This window comes from Alosa sapidissima, chromosome 17 (genome assembly GCF_018492685.1).
Source record: "Alosa sapidissima isolate fAloSap1 chromosome 17, fAloSap1.pri, whole genome shotgun sequence".
NCBI classification, from domain to species: domain Eukaryota; kingdom Metazoa; phylum Chordata; class Actinopteri; order Clupeiformes; family Clupeidae; genus Alosa; species Alosa sapidissima.
Window position 1 is genome coordinate 2,260,001 of NC_055973.1, and position 17,812 is coordinate 2,277,812.

The window sequence follows — 17,812 nt, forward strand, 5'->3', positions numbered from 1 at the left end:
AAACTGCCGCAGCGAGGGGGAAAATAAATGTCATCAGTGACACGTCCAGCCCTGTCCAGTGCAGCACAGCACACAAACATAGTGAAAGGGCCGAGAGAGACAGCGTCACAGAGTCTCGGCCACAGCGCTTCTCTCTTTGTGACCCTTTCACTAGCAGGGAGAAAATAGCAGGGCTGCTGCATAGAGCTGGGGGATGTTCTCATATCTGATGTTAAATAATTGGTTGTTCGTGACCACCACAAGGTTGTCCTTTGTCACTATTAATCTTTTCCGAGGACAGGAAATAATTTACTCGAGAAATTTAGTGCGCTATAAGTCAAGCCAATGTCCTTTCCACGGTGGAGAATGCATGAATTTTACATGAAGTGGTTTTACACCTGTTTCACTGCTCTCCCTCTCTCTCTCTCTCTCTCTCTCTCTTGCTCACTCAAACACACAAACCTACTCCCTACACACATGTCACACATCTTTCTCTTTCTTGCTCTCTCTCTTTTTATTTCTCTCTCTCTCACACACACATTTTCCCTCTGTCTCTCTCTCTCCTGTTGTTTAGATTACAACAGCAGCGACCAGAAGACGGCTTGCAGGAGGCATGAGCTCTATGTGAGCTTCAAAGAGCTGGGCTGGCAGGTACAGTAATGGCTCCCTTCCCCTTCAGCACACACTACTAGCAGACCCAGACCCAGACGTGTGCCCAAACCCAGGCCAGGAGTCTGACAGGTGCAGCTGAGGCTGTCCTCTGTCAACTCCTCACTAGAGACGAGAAATCAGAGCACAAATGTCTCACATTGGCAAAAAAGAGACTGAAACTCAAAGTTTGAACGATAATGACATTAACAAACACACTTTGTTTTAGTTTGAAGGTGGGGGGGGTTGTCTGCAGAAAATGGGTCATAGCATATGGTTAGGGGTGTTTTATTCACAGTTGTTGTCAAATGTGTGTGTTTTATTGCCTTAGGACTGGATTATCGCACCTGAGGGCTACGCGGCGAACTACTGTGACGGAGAATGCTCCTTCCCCCTCAACGCCCACATGAACGCCACCAACCACGCCATCGTGCAGACACTGGTAAGCTGACCAGTCAGTGTCCATCTAAATGGCCAAATAAATACGGCCATGATGTTTATGAAATGTTCATGACAGTTCAATTATTTTATCCTATTTAAATCATATATGATCTAAAAATCTAAAATCAATAATATTCATGACAAAAAAATCCCATTAGGCTTCACCGTAGACAGTGCTCTAATGTAGAGACAGCCTTTTGTGTTTATACAGACTGAACAGAGATTTGAAGCATATGTGACAGGATAACTATGAGGTTATATATATAAGCTATATATAGTCAGATGGACATTACAGGCAATATGTAGACAACCAAGGGGTTTGTGAGGGTGTAAACCCAAAACCAGTACCTCACAAAGACAGCGCTCTGTCGGCCCAACAATACAGTAGGATTAATGGCAAAGTGCTGATCTCAATTTGGAGACAGGTTTGAAAAGTCAAAAGAGTAGTATACATCGCACACTGGAGGTTATATATTGCTGACTTTCGCGTTTCACAAGTTTCGCTTCATCAGGTTCACGTTCACAGTCAATCTGACACCCGCAGGTGAAATAGGTGGTAACATCATCACATGACCACACCAGACCTAGTGAAAGTACTCCACACTCTAACACACCAGAAAGTCTTTTAGTCACCCCCATTCTGGCAAGAAATATGAAATTAAAGATTTTATTAATTATTATTAACATTTTAACATATATATGACATGAGTTGAGAACTCATGTCATATATATGTTAAAATGTCCTTGTGGACTAATGTACATAGGCCAAATTAAACGCAATTTAAAATTAAGAATTGCGGAACATAAAGCAGCAATCAGAAATGATAACTTTGATTATGCAATCGCAAGGCATTACAGAGATGAGTCATGGACCAGCCACTACCCTTAAGTTTATAGGTATTGAGAGGATCAAACCTCAACCACGAGGAGGTAATTTAATCAAACAACTTTTGCAGAGAGAGGCCTTTTGGATACATGAACTCAACACAGTAGAACCATACGATCTGAATGAGGTACTGGATTTAAGTGTATTCTTGGGATGTAGAGTATATTTTTGTAAATAGATTATATTTTTGTAAATAGAGTATATTATTGTATAGAGTGTATTTTTCTATGTAAATGAAGTGTTGGTTGATATGGGTAATGACCGAAATTAAAATCTATTGTATTTTTGAACATGCAATATGTTTTTTGATACAAATATGCTTAAATGACATAGATTGTGTATATGTAGGCCTATATGCAAGCTAAAATATGCAGGATATTGAATTGATGATATTAATTGCAATTTCTGGTGTGTTAGAGTGTGGAGTACTTTCACTGGGTCTGGTGTGGTCATGTGATGATGTTACCACCTATTTCACCTGCGGGTGTCAGATTGACTGTGAACGTGAACCTGATGAAGCAACTTGCGAAATGCGTTGTTCACGCCAAATAAAGTCAGCAAAATATACCCTCCAGTGTGCGATGTATACTACTCTTTTGACTTTTCAATAGTTATACTGCACACCATCAGCACCTGGAGCAAGAAGAGCTGTGCACAGGGATTTTGACCTTGGAGACAGGTTTGTTAGCTGCAGAACTCCCTGGCATCAACTGCCAGAAACTCATCATGTTTTCACCAGACAAGCACTCTGGCCCCAAAGTAACCATTAGCAGACACTGTCTGGCTCAGAAGGATCCCCTATAAACGTCATCAAACTTATATGTGGGGTAAAGGCTATGATATGAGTAAAGAGTAGGCAAGATGCATACGTTTGAGCTTGTATAGTTGTGGGTTAACATGCTATGATAGATGTTTATGGGAGGTGAATGAATGACCGAATAATTGAATAAATGTGTCTGAAATGAAGTCTAGGATATGGATGAGATTAGGTCCAGGAAATGTAATATGACATTGACATGATATGACATGATGGATTCTAAAACAAGCCATACAGTAACTAATACTGATACAGTATATAAGGTCTAATAACATCAAATCAGTCAAGCATGATGATGGTTTGGGTGTATGTCTGGAGTAATTAGTCTGTAACTTCTAGCTCTTAAAGACAGTATTTGTTATTAATAATGTCCTTGTTATTAATGCTAAATTTGCACTGTACATTTAAACTGAATTCAAATATGGGCTTCCACCCCATCCAATATCGAAGTGGCAACTGGAAACTGCTCAGTGGTATTGGCATTTTAAACTAAGTCTAACCTTGAGTTTAGTATAATATTGAACATGGGCCCCTTCTCCTCTTAGGTGCATCTCATGAACCCAGAGAACGTGCCCAAGCCCTGCTGCGCACCGACCAAGCTGCACGCCATCTCCGTTCTCTACTTCGACGACAACTCCAACGTCATCCTCAAGAAGTACAAGAACATGGTGGTGCGGGCCTGTGGCTGCCACTGACAACCCGACCGTCGTTCTGCTCTCCCCATCCTCTCTTTCCCTTTCAAAATCACCCCCCCCCCCCCCCGCCCAACGGCTGCAGCTGAGACACACAGACACAATGGAAATGTGCCACCCCTCCACTCCCATCCCTCTACCCACCCACCCAGTGGATCAGAAAGAGCAAGAGACTGCTAGAAGGACAATGACCTGAGATACGTGCTGCTTTTGACCTTCTCATTCCCTTGAGACATTTCAAGTTCACACAGAGACTTAAAGACTCAAAACTCCTTGATCGAAGAGGAAGTGGACAGCTATATCCGAGTGCTGAGAGCCAATCGTGCCTTACGTCGTTGTGAGGCAATCATAGTTACAAGACACAGAAAAACACAACTTACCTATTAGTCCATACATCCTATACAACCTTATACAGACATGTATACTGTATTAGACTAACCAAAGCTTGATTTTAACATACACAAACCAGTTGAAATCTAAAGAATTATACGTCATCATACACAGAAGTAGAAATGCAGAAATTTGGAGATGCCCCCCTCCTTCCTTGATGTATATTTTAAGTCATTTACAACCGTAATCATCTTTCTAAAATATACAGCAAGCTGAACTTGGATGAACCAAAAGCTACCAGATGCTATTTTAGCTCTAAACAAATCCGCTTATTTTCAGTCCGTCAATATTTGCCTTACCCTACCTGTGGTTTACTTACACTGAGTTGGCTCAAGTGGTTTCAAGCTTCGACGGAACTGAAGTGAACTGAACAACTCTTCCAAAGTGCCTGAGGAGAAAACCATTTTGTTTCAGCCTTCCCTGACACAGTGCATATAGAACTCAATTTCCCATCACACACCTGGCCTAATTTAATCCTTTAGTTTAGATATAAAACATGCATTACAAACCAAACTTGATTATTATGAAAGGTTGAAAAAGCTGTGTGCGTACCCTACCATTTTCAGACTTACTGTCTAATTTTGTTGTAACAATCAATGTTAAATGCACCAATTGACCAAAACTGCAATTTCCCCTTGTTGAGAGTATTGTTTTAAGGTACACAGCCTAAACCCCCCCCCCCCCACCAAAAAAAAAAAAAAAAACAAGCTGAGGACTCTACTGAAGAGTTACAAGTGGCGCTAAATCTCCCTCTTTTGGCCTCTTAACCACAGTTATGAAATATACCTCCCGCAAGCTGCTGTTTACGTCTCTCAATCATGTCCAGACGTTTGTTTGTAAATACTTGTACATTTTTCAGCTTATTTATTGCACCTCTTATAAGAAGAAGAAAAACCACATCAAATGCCATCTCATGGAGAAAAGACAAAACAGAGAGACAGCTATTTTTGGAAAAAAGACTTTTTTTTTTTTATTATGAAATGTTCTCGTTACAACTTTCCATCAGTTTTCTTTATTTTTTTTTTATAAAAAAAAAAAATAAAAATCATGGGCAGTTCATGTACATCCCACTTGCGAGGAGAAAATACTGCTTTTTCTGTCACTGGAGTCTGACTACAACATGTGCTATCCATAAAGACTTTTACTTTGAGCGAGTGGTTTCTCCTCTTCATGCTTTCAAATTCCCCTCATTCTCTTTGCATGTTGAGTATTCAACTCTCTCTAAGTGCAGCAAATTACAACAAACAAACAAAAAAAAAAATAATAATAATAGTCTGAGAAGTTTGCAACTCTGCTGCACTTAATGCCAAAGACGAGATAGGACCACACATGTTGTAAACAAGTGCAGTCTGTACTCCGGTCTCATTCTTCCTCACCCTCATGTAACAAAACAGTTCTGGTCAAAATTAGCTGTATACACACACGTTCAACTGTGAAGATCGGCAATGAAAAGCAGTTGGGTGAGCACAGAAGAATGGGTCCTTTCAGAGAAACTTATGTGCGGAGATTCACTGGCTTTAATCTCCCACCAGAGCAACCATTCTTCAATTTGTTTCTATGTCTCTGTACAGTTTAGAAAACGTATCCTGAGGTACATATTACAGTATTTTGTAGAACTTCAAAAAGGTCATCCTTTTCACAAATTGTTGTTTTTTTGCACTGCATCCGAATGTGCAGAAACAAAAGGGTGAGGTTGTTCAGACTCGGGTGGTGCACTAATGCATCTGGTCATCCTGACATACACGGCTCTGCTATGGCGCCCCATGACTCATACAAAACCAGTATGCAACACACACATACACTGTGTATATGAGGTTTGTGAGGACACAAAAAAATGAATGGAAAAAAACTTAACTGTCCACACAGATGCAACCTACAGAAAGGACATGCATGACATGCGTGATCTTCTCACTCATTCCATCACAGTATAAGCTAACACTCAGCAGATCAGAGTTGTTTTCCCTTCCCTTCCCAAACAATAACAACAAAAAGCTGTGACATTACAGAGGACTAAACAAATTAAAGTACATTTCATATCTGGACACAAGTAATTCACTTCATAGGAAAAAAAGAAAACATACAAAAGCAGTTGATGAAGCAACACATGACTGAGACAGGACCTGACAGCTGGGAGAGTGCAGTAGACTCAGGAGCTAAGAGCGGGGGTCTTTCCCTGAGAGTGTCGTTTGAGTTAGTGAGGCCGTGACTGGCGTAGATGAGCGTACCATTGATACTTAACCTCAGCAGAGACCACTAGACTCTCTCCCATTACAGTAACTTTGGATGCTTGGTTATTGATTTTTAAAAAGAACAAACATCCACAAGGTCTTTCATTGATGACCCCAGGGTGAATCAGACATAAGTCTGCCTGTGAAGAATATTCTTTAAGGAAGGCACTAAAGACTGCCATCCACAGTTCATCATTGTTTAAAAAAAAAAAAAAAGTACAAAGAAAATATATAGGAGAAAGATCATGTGTGTCTGCTGGCAGAGTGGTTGTCTATCGCGTGTGTAATTTCATTACACAATCAACTTCAACGCTCCAACATTGGGATCGAGTTGTAATGAAATCAATACATTCACATTTCATTGAATAAACTAACAAATAGAGTAAACCCCAAAAGGCTTTGACATGGTAATGGGGTAGAAAAAGCAGTCCATTGATTTAGCTACTCCTACAAGTGGGGGAGCAGCTTTAGAAAAGAGAAGCTAGCCTTTGTGAGTATGTGAATGTATGTGTGTGTATGGAAGGAGGGGGGGGGGGGGGGGATTTGTGCAGAGATGAGCAAGTAGACTGGCGCTGTTTGATGACATCACTCACAGCTCATCCCTGGCCTGCTTCATCACAAAGCTGTGAAGTGACTCCAGGTCCCTCCCACCATTATGCTCCTCCCCCTGCTGCCCAGCACGGAACATCAGCAGCGTGGGGTAGCCGCGCACCTGTTGGGGATGTCAAAGGTCACTCGGTCCATACAGAACATTCTATCACTCTCACATTATAGGGTAGCAGTACACTCAAAAGGGGTTCTAAAATGTTACACATTCTCCTTTCCAACACACATAATATATATATGTAGTCGTGTAAGTAACAAGTACAGAGGTACATAGTGAGCACCTCTGTACTTGTTACTTCTACGACTACAAAGACCTCAAACCTTCCCATGGGATGAAACAAAGTGGGAACTCAAAGTATATCCCGTCCTGTGCCTCCTCTTCCTCACTCAGGGCTTTTGGACAATAGAATGCTAGCTGTGTACTTTGCTATACCAGGGTGCAGCCCTGTGACTTTCTCACCTGGCTTCAAAAGATTACAGGGCACAACGAATGACCGTGGGAAACAAGACAGAATGAGAGTGAGGGAAAGAGAGAAAAGAGAGAAAATGAAAGGAAGACAGAAAGAGAGTGAGGGAAAGAAAGGCAGGTAGAGCATTCCACTGCTGATAAGAAGACACAGCACTTTATTGCAAAACCATCCCAGTAAGCATCTCAAAGGCCACTGCTGAACACCTGACACTTGCATTCCTGGCCTTATGACAGCACTTGTTTCTGGGTCATGCTGATCTAGTGCCAGATTATAGGCTTGTTCCAGCACCGAATCATAGCCAGTCAGAGGAGACCTGGGTGCTATCCATGCAGACCCTCAGCCAAACAAGCTGTTGGGAATTGTCTCCCTGGTAGCCATGTGTGTATGTTATGGACAAGACAGGAAGGAAGGGGAACTGGAACATGGCTACCGAGCAGCTACCAATGGGATTAGCAATCACAGTGAAGTGCTACTTACTTCAGACCTGAGCTAGTGAACACCGAAGATGAATATTTAGATGTATGGATTTCCTTGCAGGGACTGATGTAGAACGTTGCAAACATTCCTGTTGCCATGGCATAATCAGCCATGGTGACCACCTCAGCAACAGTAAGGGTTACAGCTACATGCTGCAGGTGGGTATACCCTGGGTAGCAGACTAGATATTATAGGACTCTCGTCCATGGCAGCTAAAATGTACATCTGTTGTACCACGAGCATCCGAGAAGAGTACTCACAGAGTAGCGATTGCAGAGTGTCCTCTCCACTGTGCAGTCCACCTTGCCGATCTTCACGTCCATGAGGCCAGGGAAGTCCTTCTTGGACAGGTCGTCCCATGCTGGGGCCAGGTTCTTACAGTGGCCACACCTACAGAGTGTGCACAACTCAGTTACTGTGTGTGTGTGTTACTGTGTGTGTGTTACTGTGTGTGTGTGTGTTACTGTGTGTGTGTGTGTTACTGTGTGTGTGTGTGTTACTGTGTGTGTGTGTGTGTGTGTGTTACTGTGTGTGTGTGTTACTGTGTGTGTGTGTTACTGTGTGTGTGTGTTACTGTGTGTGTGTGTGTGTGTGTAAGGAGTCATCTACCAGGGGGAGAGGAAAAGGCAGGAGACGATCGCACACACTGATAACCAAATGGATGCTTCCTGTGAGCAGTTGTGAATGTGGGGCTGAACCCATACGGCCAACAGGAGCACACAGTTAGAGAAGTGGACTAAAGGCCTGGTGCCCTGTAAGGGCTTCATGCAGTTACAGACAGGTCAGGGCTTGTTATGGCTACTGCATTGTTTGATATTAGGCCGAAGAGACGACTCAGGAGTTAAGATAAACACAGGGGTCAGTGCGGACACGTGATGATGAGCACAAACCCAGTTATGTCTGAGGATTCACTCAGGAATGCCAGAAACGTCCCAGAGCTCATAAATGTACCACAAGCATGAGGATGATGTACTTACCATGGGGCATAAAACTTGATGAAGGTAAGGCCTTTACCCACAATCTCATCAAAGTTGCTTTCAGAGAGGATCACCACCTTGGACTGGGGAAGACATAAGGAAGAATAAGTCATTTAACATGCCAACAAACCAAGACCAACGCACACAGGCACAACATATACACATATCCTGCAGCTCATACTTTTACTAATAAAAACAAAAGTCTCATGCCCTGTTTATGTGACCCAAGTGCTTTTGGTTTTCGCCTGACATGGCACGCATTCTATATACACCCCAAACTCTGTTTTTTTGCAGCGCACACCCTCTCAGGCAAAGTTTCCCTGGAGGGCAGAGCTGGTGGGGTTTCCCCCGGCTTCCAGGCCAAGCCCAACATCCCCAGCCACCGTGCTTAATGAAACACCACAGCTTCACAAAGGGTTAAGGCCAGACGCCATTACGTCAGCAGTCAACCCAAAAGCATCTTGAGCGTATTCACATCAGCAGAAGGAAATAGCTGGCCTGCCCATAATTGCTACTTGACTTAGTGCTGGTACAGACGAGAGAAAGAGAGAAAGAGAGAGAGCGAGACTTGAGGAGTTGTACTGCAGCCTGCAGGCTGATGGCAATCTCAGAATGAGACTCTGACATCTGCCCAAGAGCTCATTCACTCGCTCTGCTTCTGTAGAGGTTTTTACAGGATGGAGAGGATCTAGCCACCCACACACACACACCCACACACACACACACACACATATATATATATATATATATACACACACACAAACATGTGTGGACAAACATACACAAACACACACACACACACAAATGCATGTGCGTGTGGACAAACATACACAGACACACGGAATACATTGGCAACATCAGCTTTAGCACTCAAAGCAGACTTCTTACCACAACAGACCCTCTCGCTTCCTTCCTCACTGATTTGTTTTTATTTTGTTTTCATTTTTTTAAACGAAACAGGCCATTGAGAGTTTGTGGTGTGGTATCTTCGGAATAACAGCATATGGAGTTAGACACACTATTGGTCAGGGTTCATTAGTGCATCTCCATGGTCACACACACGGGACCACTGTAAGTCTTTGCATTTGAGTGTATGTCTGTATGTGTTTGTGTGTGTGCATGTGTACAGTACATATGTGTATGTATAGGTGTGTATGTATAAGTGTGTGTACAGTATGTATGCATGTATGTGTGTGTATGTATGAGTGGGTGCATACGTAAAGTATGCATGTGTATGTAAATGTATCTGTGCGTGTATGTAAGTGTGTGTGTGTGTGTATGTATATGTGCGTGTGTGCGCGTGTCTATGTCCATGTTCATACCTCCTCTTTCTCAGGCTCTGCACTGGGCACTGGCACCTCGTTGGCCTTGACATCCTCCTCATCGGGCTCCGCTGCGGCTTTTACGTGGCCATCCACAAACTCCTTCAGCGAGTCCAGATCACGCTTGCCGCGGTACTGGTCCGCCTACAAGCCCAACAACACACCTCAGCAACAACACTCTCCCCCTCCCCCATCTCTTTCTGGGTCATACCACACTGGTGCTGACTAACATTCTGTACAGACCAGCATTCAGCCCCAACATCAACAGAAAACAACTCATAAAAAGAACAGGCCTGGCTACAAGGCCCCCTTTCCCTCCTTATCCTCCTCCTTTCTTTCTTCACCTCCTTTAACGGCCCATGCTGCTTACCTTCTCGCCGTCCTTGAAGAACAGGAGGGTGGGGTAGCCGCGCACCTGGTTGTCCGAGCAGACCTCGTAGTGCTGGGTGCAGTCCACCTGTTGCCAAGTAAACCAACACGTCATTATGGGATGGGATGATGCAGGCTGGTTACTCAGCGGCGTTCTGGGCAATAAGATTTAAATGGCGTAATTACGGCCGAAACACCACACAAACGCTCCTTTTGAAACCAGACTGACCTTCAATTCAGTCACACCGCAAATAGCACAACGACTCTCGAGAACACGGCCTGGACTGTAATGCCAGTGGAACTCAGGTGTGTGCACGTGTGTGTCTGTGGTGTGGTTCAGACAAGGGGGGGGGCCTGCACAAAAAGCCTTCATAGTGTGTTGAAGCTCTCTTACATTTCCTACACTCGCTGCCACTATGTGCTTGTGTCATATCATGATGTTGCAGAGTTGTCAGCTTGCGGCTTGCTTGTCTGGCCTGTTCTTCAGATAGGTACAGTAGATGTATACAGAATACGGATCACAGAAGGACACATTCACTTGAACATCCTGCTCATTATCATGTGTACATAAGCACAGGGAGGACAGTTGGCCATGCAAATACTGTGTGTGTGTGTGTGTGTGTGTGTGTGTGTGTGTGTGTGTGTGTGTGTGTGTCACATACCTTGCCAATCTTGACGTTGTCTGAATGCTCAAATGTGGAGCCCAGCTGTTCCCAGGTAGGTGCCAAGGCTTTACAATGGCCGCACCAGGGGGCAAAGAACTTGATGAAGTGGGCACCTGGGGAGGGAAACAAGGCGTGAAAGAGAGGGAGAGAAAGAGAGAAACCATTCTTATTATACAAAGAACATCCTTCACAGAAGACTACAAAGGTTCCATTAAAAAAAATAATACTTTAAACCAAAAGTATACTTCTATGATCACGGTCTTTGAATGGTGGGGATGATGCAGATTTTGTAATCTGCAGTCTGTGCAGCACCATAAGGGCCTGTGTCCACCAGTTCCATCGGGTTTTTTGCGCCGTCGGCGGCTATTTTTTTATACAAATCCTATGAAGTTCAGCATTCACAGCACTCAGGGCCCTTGGCAGTAAAAAGACGCATTTTTCCGCAGCGCTGAAAGTTGAAATCTGTTCAACTTTTAGAACAGCGCTGGCCTCGTCAATACCACTTCTCTCTCAACGACCAATCAAAACTTCGTAACCTAGCAACAATAAACACTTGACAAAGCGCTCTGAAAATGAGGGCGCGGTCAGTGCAAAAACCACGATTGGTGGACACAGCGCCTAATTTTTCTGATAATGACCGGCAGACAATACATTATCCCGCTTATTATACGGCTACTTGCCAAAACAAGAAAAGAAACTTCATACAATGTGAGTGTTTCAATCATTTTATTAGTTTTGTGGCTTACTATGTGGCAATAGTTTGGCACACAAATAGAACTTGAAAGTTGCAGGTGTTGCATAGCAACGTATTACTTGCTGACTTTCACTTTCAATAAAGTTCCATTTCAATAAGTGAACGGAATGATATGAAAGACGTGAATCAGACGCACACACAGCCAGTTGACATTGACAGCAGTCATTATTTTTTTGACGGTCATTATACAAATCTTTTGGACCTCCGAACGTTGGGAAGGCCAGTTCATGTTCACTTTCTGCACTATTATGAAGGGCTGTATAATAACTAGATATATTAACCTACTTATAACTTTACTTATAAGTTAAGTAAAGCTAGTTGGACTAAGAACTAAATTGTATTTGGCACAGTTTCAACACACAGTGCTTGAAACTGTACAGCGCAATATAAAAACAAGGTGACATAAGTTGACTGCAGACTTGCATGAGCTGCATAAAACTCTTCGGTCCATGCATGACCAGACTTTAGCGGGCCCAACTTAAATAGAGCTTAAACGCTTATGCAACCACAGACCCGTGCCAGTGGCAATGCTTGAAAAGGTGGAACCTATAAACATTTCTCTTAAAAGCCACACCGTCATATCCTGCCTGTCCCCCCCCCCCCCCAAACAGGAATCGTTTATTTTGCTTATAAAACCCAAACATGGCGGATCAAAAGCGCCCAAGGCTGGGAGAGGCAGTAATTTCTATGAAACAATTATCATGTCCATAATTTCACTCCCTGCCCACATATACCTAGTTGTGTGCCAGTGAGCAATGAAATGGACCCAAGAACGCCATACTCCATTTTTGTACCAGTGCCCTTGGTGCTGACAAACGCAACACTCCATTGGCCATTAAGGCTGTTAGGATGATGTTAAGTTTTTTTTTCCTCTTACCCAACCTGCCAACTTTGAGTATACAAATAACCAATAACAAACAAGCAGATGTTGTTCCACTGCTATTAACGCCATTGTGTCATTACACAGGTAATGATTTATGCAATACGAGGACATGTCTCAGTGTTGCCATTTGATGTGTACCTTTGGAAATGTGGGCCTTGAAGTTGGAGGCTGTGAGGTCATACAGGCCCTGCTTTGGCTCTGGGACCTTAGGAGGCTCAGGTTCGCTCTCTGGCTCCTACACACACACACACACACACATACAGACACACACAGACACACATACAAGTCATTAGCTAATTTACAGTCTAGACTAATGGCTGCCATCATTAGCAATTTGCGGTCTAGACAACTCAACCTCAACTGTGGACACTGACAAACATAAGGTGAACACGACATGATAAATATTGTGCTTGGGCTATGCAAATGATACATCTGCAAACCAGCATCTTATGGTGTAATGTTTACAAACTGAATCGGTAATGTTTATAAACTGGTTTTGCAATCCTCAGTTAATTGCTGCTAGAAGTACAAGTACGTGAGAGGACATGGGGACATTTTAACAGCCTTTTCTGTTCCACTAAGGATTACCAACAAAACATGCCATAGACATTTGAGCACTTGATTCCTGGTTGGTTTGAACAGCTCTTATTTAGTCTTACAGCAGGTTCTTCCTCCAGTGTTTTCAGCATCCAGGACTCCAGTGACTCCAGGTCCCTCGACCCCTGATACTTCACTGCATCTTGCTCAGGCTTGAACAGCTTCAGGCTACAATTAAAAGAGAATGTTTTTTTCCAATGGCGTTTCAAAATAACATATAGCATAACATTATGTACACTGAGAAGGAATAATTCACACAGTTCCTTGTTTAGCTGTGCAGATCTAGGCCGACTGACATCTGACATTACCGACTTATAGACCTTTGCAGACCTCCGTATTGCACGACCATGGTGTTTATAGTTGTGTTAATTGGTTTTCATCATACTTGTAGATTTGTGCTTAAAGCAGCAGTGTCCTAAAATATAGCAATGACTAGTCCTGATCAAGTTACCTTGGCCTTTGGAATTAAAATAGCCCCACATCATCACATACCCTTCACCATACCTAGAGATTGGCATGGTGTTATTTCAGTTTGATTTGCATTGAGCTGAAATAACACCATGCCAATCTCTAGGTATGGTGAAGGGTATGTGATGATGTGGGGCTATTTTAATTCCAAAGGCCAAGGTAACTTTATCAGGATGCACAGTATTCTGGATCCATGAAATAACTGGCCTTTAAAAATAAAAATCTGCCTATCTCTATGGGAATTTAACATAAGGAGGCAATACTTATGACCCCTGTATTTTAAGGAAGAACATTTATTTATTTATGATACATTATTCATTCACTAAGAAAATTGGTGTCCTTAAAGGTTAGATAATTCCTAATTTTTCACTTAAGGCATTAAGATCAATTTCCAAAAGATGATTTTATATTCCTCTTTTCAGTCAACTTTAGCATGGGTGCCAACACTTTTGGCCATTAGTGTTGCACGGTGCACCGATACTACAAAAGTATCGCAATACCCTGAAATTAAAAATGTCACGATGCCTAATTTTATTAGTATCGATACTTTTGAGAATGACCGTGTTCTTTTGAAGTAACATGCGTGTGCACAAGGCATGCTTCTAGCGCCTCCTCCCCTAACCTGTGGCTGTGCGTCTTTTCTCCTCACACACACGTAAGCGCAGCTGTTGTGCTAAACAGCGAGACATGGCTGCTAGTTCAAGTGATGCTATGGTAACACATCATAATAGGCTAATATCAAGTTGATTTGCTCACTTGCATCTCACAAGTTTGTGTTGCTAACCTACCTAGGCTGTGGGATTTTGGTCATTTAGGCCTACTCATACAGTCTATGGGCCTACTATTTGGGTTTATTGTAATTTAGAAATAGGCTAAGCAACCATGGCAAACTTTTACATCTGAAGACAGATCCTTGCTAACTATCCCGCTAGCTCAGGTCACGTTTGACAGTTATTGCTCGCTAAAATCATTAATGAACATTGCAGGACACTTATCTCTTCTATGATCCCAGAAAGATTTTCTTCGACTTGTACATTTACTTGTACATTTGAACATTTATTTTATCTAATGACATACAAAACATAATTAATTGCATCCACATAGTCTTATGCGCTATGTGCAACTTTTATTCACTAGACTAAAACCGTGAGACAAGGTCAATTACTCTCACGTAGGCTCTCTCTTAAAGTGACATGCACTCAATTACACACACATCACCAATGTGCACTCAATTAGACCTACACACCACAAGCCTAACTGTAATAGTTTAAAAATAGTTATAGTTTTAGAATAGTTTTCAAATTGCTAAATATATTTACTAGTAATTATGCAGAATATATGAAATATGACATAAGCCATCATTTTCCATGTGTGTTTGTGTGGAGAGAGTCAAGCAGAATCTGGGATGGCCACTGGTGTGAATGATCACACTACAGTATATTCAATATTACTGATGATGATGTCAAGGTGGTGGGGCCCCCAAATCAAATACATTTTTTAAAAAGTATCGAAGAAGTATCGAAATCGCAATTCTTGACTTGGTATCGGTATCGAAACATTAATTTTGGTATCGTGACAACACTATTGGCCATCACTGTATGTCACAAATGTTCGGCCTATCCAGATGAGTTTTGTATTTGGTCAGAATCAGGCTGTCTTTTTACAACATACAGTCAACTTGGGTATTCTGTCAACAATATAAAATGGTTCATGCAACTGAACTTTTAGAGTCAGCGTATTTGCTTGTTAAACATTTCCTGGTTATAGGCACAGCAGAGCCCATTTATATTTTGCATTCATCCGCTAATGTGTCAAGGCTAGTGAATACGTCACATATTACTGTTTTAAAAAAAGTCACATGCATTTGAGCTTCTCAATATTCATTGCCATGAATCTGCCTCACAGTTACACAACCCAATTTGCATTCGCTTTTGGTTTCAGCCTTCATGTTTCAGTAACAAACAGGTGTTGAAATTGCACACACTCATGAGGAGCATCTGGTATCCAGCCAATATTCACTTAAATGTATAATTCACTCCTTATTATACCGTCATGATTACAAGGGGTGGGGAACACTTAGACAGATCGGCATGTTAAAGACCTATTTGGATGCATTGGATCCTATTAAAAAGCTCACATGCATCAGATGATGTTAACCTTTGTGTGGGCCTATAGTGTACTCTAAACTAAAAGCCCCCAAAAATTCACTAGTATTACATTTTTTGCAAAACTAATACGATCCAGAATGGTAAACACTTTCACAAACGATATTGAAACGACCTGTATATGGCCCAATCCTCCACTAACAAGCTGAAATGATAGTTCTGGGCATTGCTTTCAAATCAAAATGTTTTAACGTTTACCTATGTTTATGACAAGATACTACACCTTGAACAAAGCTATAGTCAAAAATGAACTAAACTAAGTAGCTTAAATGTGAATGTATTTGCTGTGACTTGCTTATTAAGCAATTAGGCCATCAATAATATGATACAAAGGCTTTCTTACGTTGGATAGCCACGGATACCGTGGTTGCTGGAGCAGAATTTGGTATCTTTAGTGCAGTCTACTTTTACAACGTAGGCTGGGGGAGAGTCCATGTTGTTGTATTTGTCTGCCAACTGGTTCCATGTGCCCTGAAGCCTTTGGCAGTGGCCACACCTGTGAACACAATACAGATAGCCATTACACATTTTAAAGGAAGAGGTAGGGAAGGCATTTCTAGTAGGGACAAAAAGTCATGCCTAAAGCTACACACTTTACATCCAACATCATGTCATGAAATTGGCTACTTTTATATTGCTTATCAATATTCAGTTAGTTATCATAAGCAGTGAATAAACCCAACAACATTTAGCCTACAGCGGCCATGGCAATCATGTGGCTCTCAATGAGAAATCCTAATGGGCAACATTGAATTTCTGGCGCTTGGGTAGTTACGTCAAAGCTTGCCACGTAAGCTTCAACTTCACATCCTGCTGAAAATTCCATGTCTTAAAGTTAGCCTGCTATGCTAACACTACAGTATGCAACTACGCAGAAGTCCGTAAATATATAGTCAGCGTTGGTACCTTTGCTGTCACCAATCTAAGAACATGCAATGAATTAAACAACGAATAAACGTTGTAAAACTAACTTAGACAAACTGTAAGTTGCAAAGCTAGCAAGCTAGTTAGCTAGCTAACCTGGTTATGGCTAATGTTAAACGAGTTGCCCGGTTTTTGCGAGAACATTAGCCCCGAACTAAGAGGCGTGAATTAGCAAAACTGAATTATGAAATGTTGGATTTCACACTGAATAAGAATGACGTTACCACTACACGCACAACACAAGCCGATATGCCATCCAACTTATACCTGCAAACATCAGAAATATACTGGGAGTTCAACACTATCGTTACTAGCTAGTGGCAAACTGTAAGAAAGTTGGGAATATTACCATGGAGCGAAGAACATGACAAAGTGCGGAGCAGTAGTAATGGCATTGTTGAACATTTCTACTGTGTATGTATGTTTCGCATGTTCGTCTTCTTCAGCTTCAGAGTCACAAAGTATGCTTCCAAAAATCAGTGCAGCGTAAATAACACAAATAAAAGAACTCTTCAGTGATGAGGAGGCCATGATTCCACCCTGTCTGTCTGAGCCACCAGTGTCTGGATGTAGCTGATCCGCCGGTGCTTATAATGAGATAGATGCCTGGAGGTAGAAGTAAATCTCCAAATCGTTCAACTACATTTATACGGAATCAACAGGCTAGAAAAACGGAGCCTCAACACAGTCAGTCGATTCGCATTGTGTGGAGATCTACGAAAATACGCCAATCATACAGCACACGGAAGACGCTATGACAAGTCCTAGCAAGTTAACATTCAGCATCCGGTCGGTTCACAAGGCAGCTCCCTAGCAACCAGTGCTGCAAAACTTTCAACCAAAGATTCTAGAGCTCAGTTCTAGAATCTTTGCTTTCAACCAGCCAGGCAGCTGCACTGCTGCAAACGGGCAGTCGTTATGGTTATGGTTATGGATTTAGCAGACGTCTTTGTCCAAAGCGACACGTAAATACAAACAACATAATAATATTTAAAATTGAACAGGGAACAGATTAGAATGTAGGTCAAATATAATAAGGAGATTAGTTAGAATA

At 42.2% G+C, this 17,812-nt stretch overlaps 2 protein-coding genes across 2 annotated transcripts in view; one reads left to right on the plus strand and one right to left on the minus strand.

Moving 5' to 3' along the window:
• Positions 1 to 5,003, plus strand: part of bmp6 (bone morphogenetic protein 6) — a 37,408-nt gene extending 32,405 nt beyond the window's left edge. Inside the window, exons 5-7 of the mRNA XM_042068061.1 lie at positions 554 to 630; positions 959 to 1,069; positions 3,317 to 5,003. Coding sequence (XP_041923995.1) covers positions 554 to 630; positions 959 to 1,069; positions 3,317 to 3,466 — 338 coding nt within the window. The 3' untranslated portion in view covers positions 3,467 to 5,003. The remainder of the gene's footprint in view (positions 1 to 553; positions 631 to 958; positions 1,070 to 3,316) is intronic.
• On the minus strand, positions 4,901 to 17,543 carry txndc5 (thioredoxin domain containing 5). The gene is made up of 10 exons (XM_042068062.1): positions 17,108 to 17,543; positions 16,178 to 16,330; positions 13,264 to 13,369; positions 12,743 to 12,839; positions 10,965 to 11,080; positions 10,304 to 10,390; positions 9,934 to 10,077; positions 8,612 to 8,694; positions 7,895 to 8,024; positions 4,901 to 6,793 (listed from the first exon to the last, which is right to left on the minus strand). Exons 1-10 carry the CDS (start codon positions 17,287 to 17,289, stop codon positions 6,671 to 6,673), a joined length of 1,221 nt encoding a protein of 406 aa, XP_041923996.1. The 5' UTR covers positions 17,290 to 17,543; the 3' UTR covers positions 4,901 to 6,670.
• Between the last annotated feature and the right edge of the window lie 269 nt (positions 17,544 to 17,812).

Excerpts from the sequence above, each read along its gene's own strand:
- txndc5 (XM_042068062.1), bottom strand. The coding sequence starts at position 17,289 with ATGGCCTCCTCATCACTGAAGAGTTCTTTTATTTGTGTTATTTACGCT. Across the intron at positions 8,025-8,611 it reads ATCAAGTTTTATGCCCCATG|GTGTGGCCACTGTAAGAACC; the intron begins GTAAGTACATCA and ends CACACTCTGTAG. Across the intron at positions 6,794-7,894 it reads CACTCTGCAATCGCTACTCT|GTGCGCGGCTACCCCACGCT; the intron begins GTGAGTACTCTT and ends CATCCCCAACAG.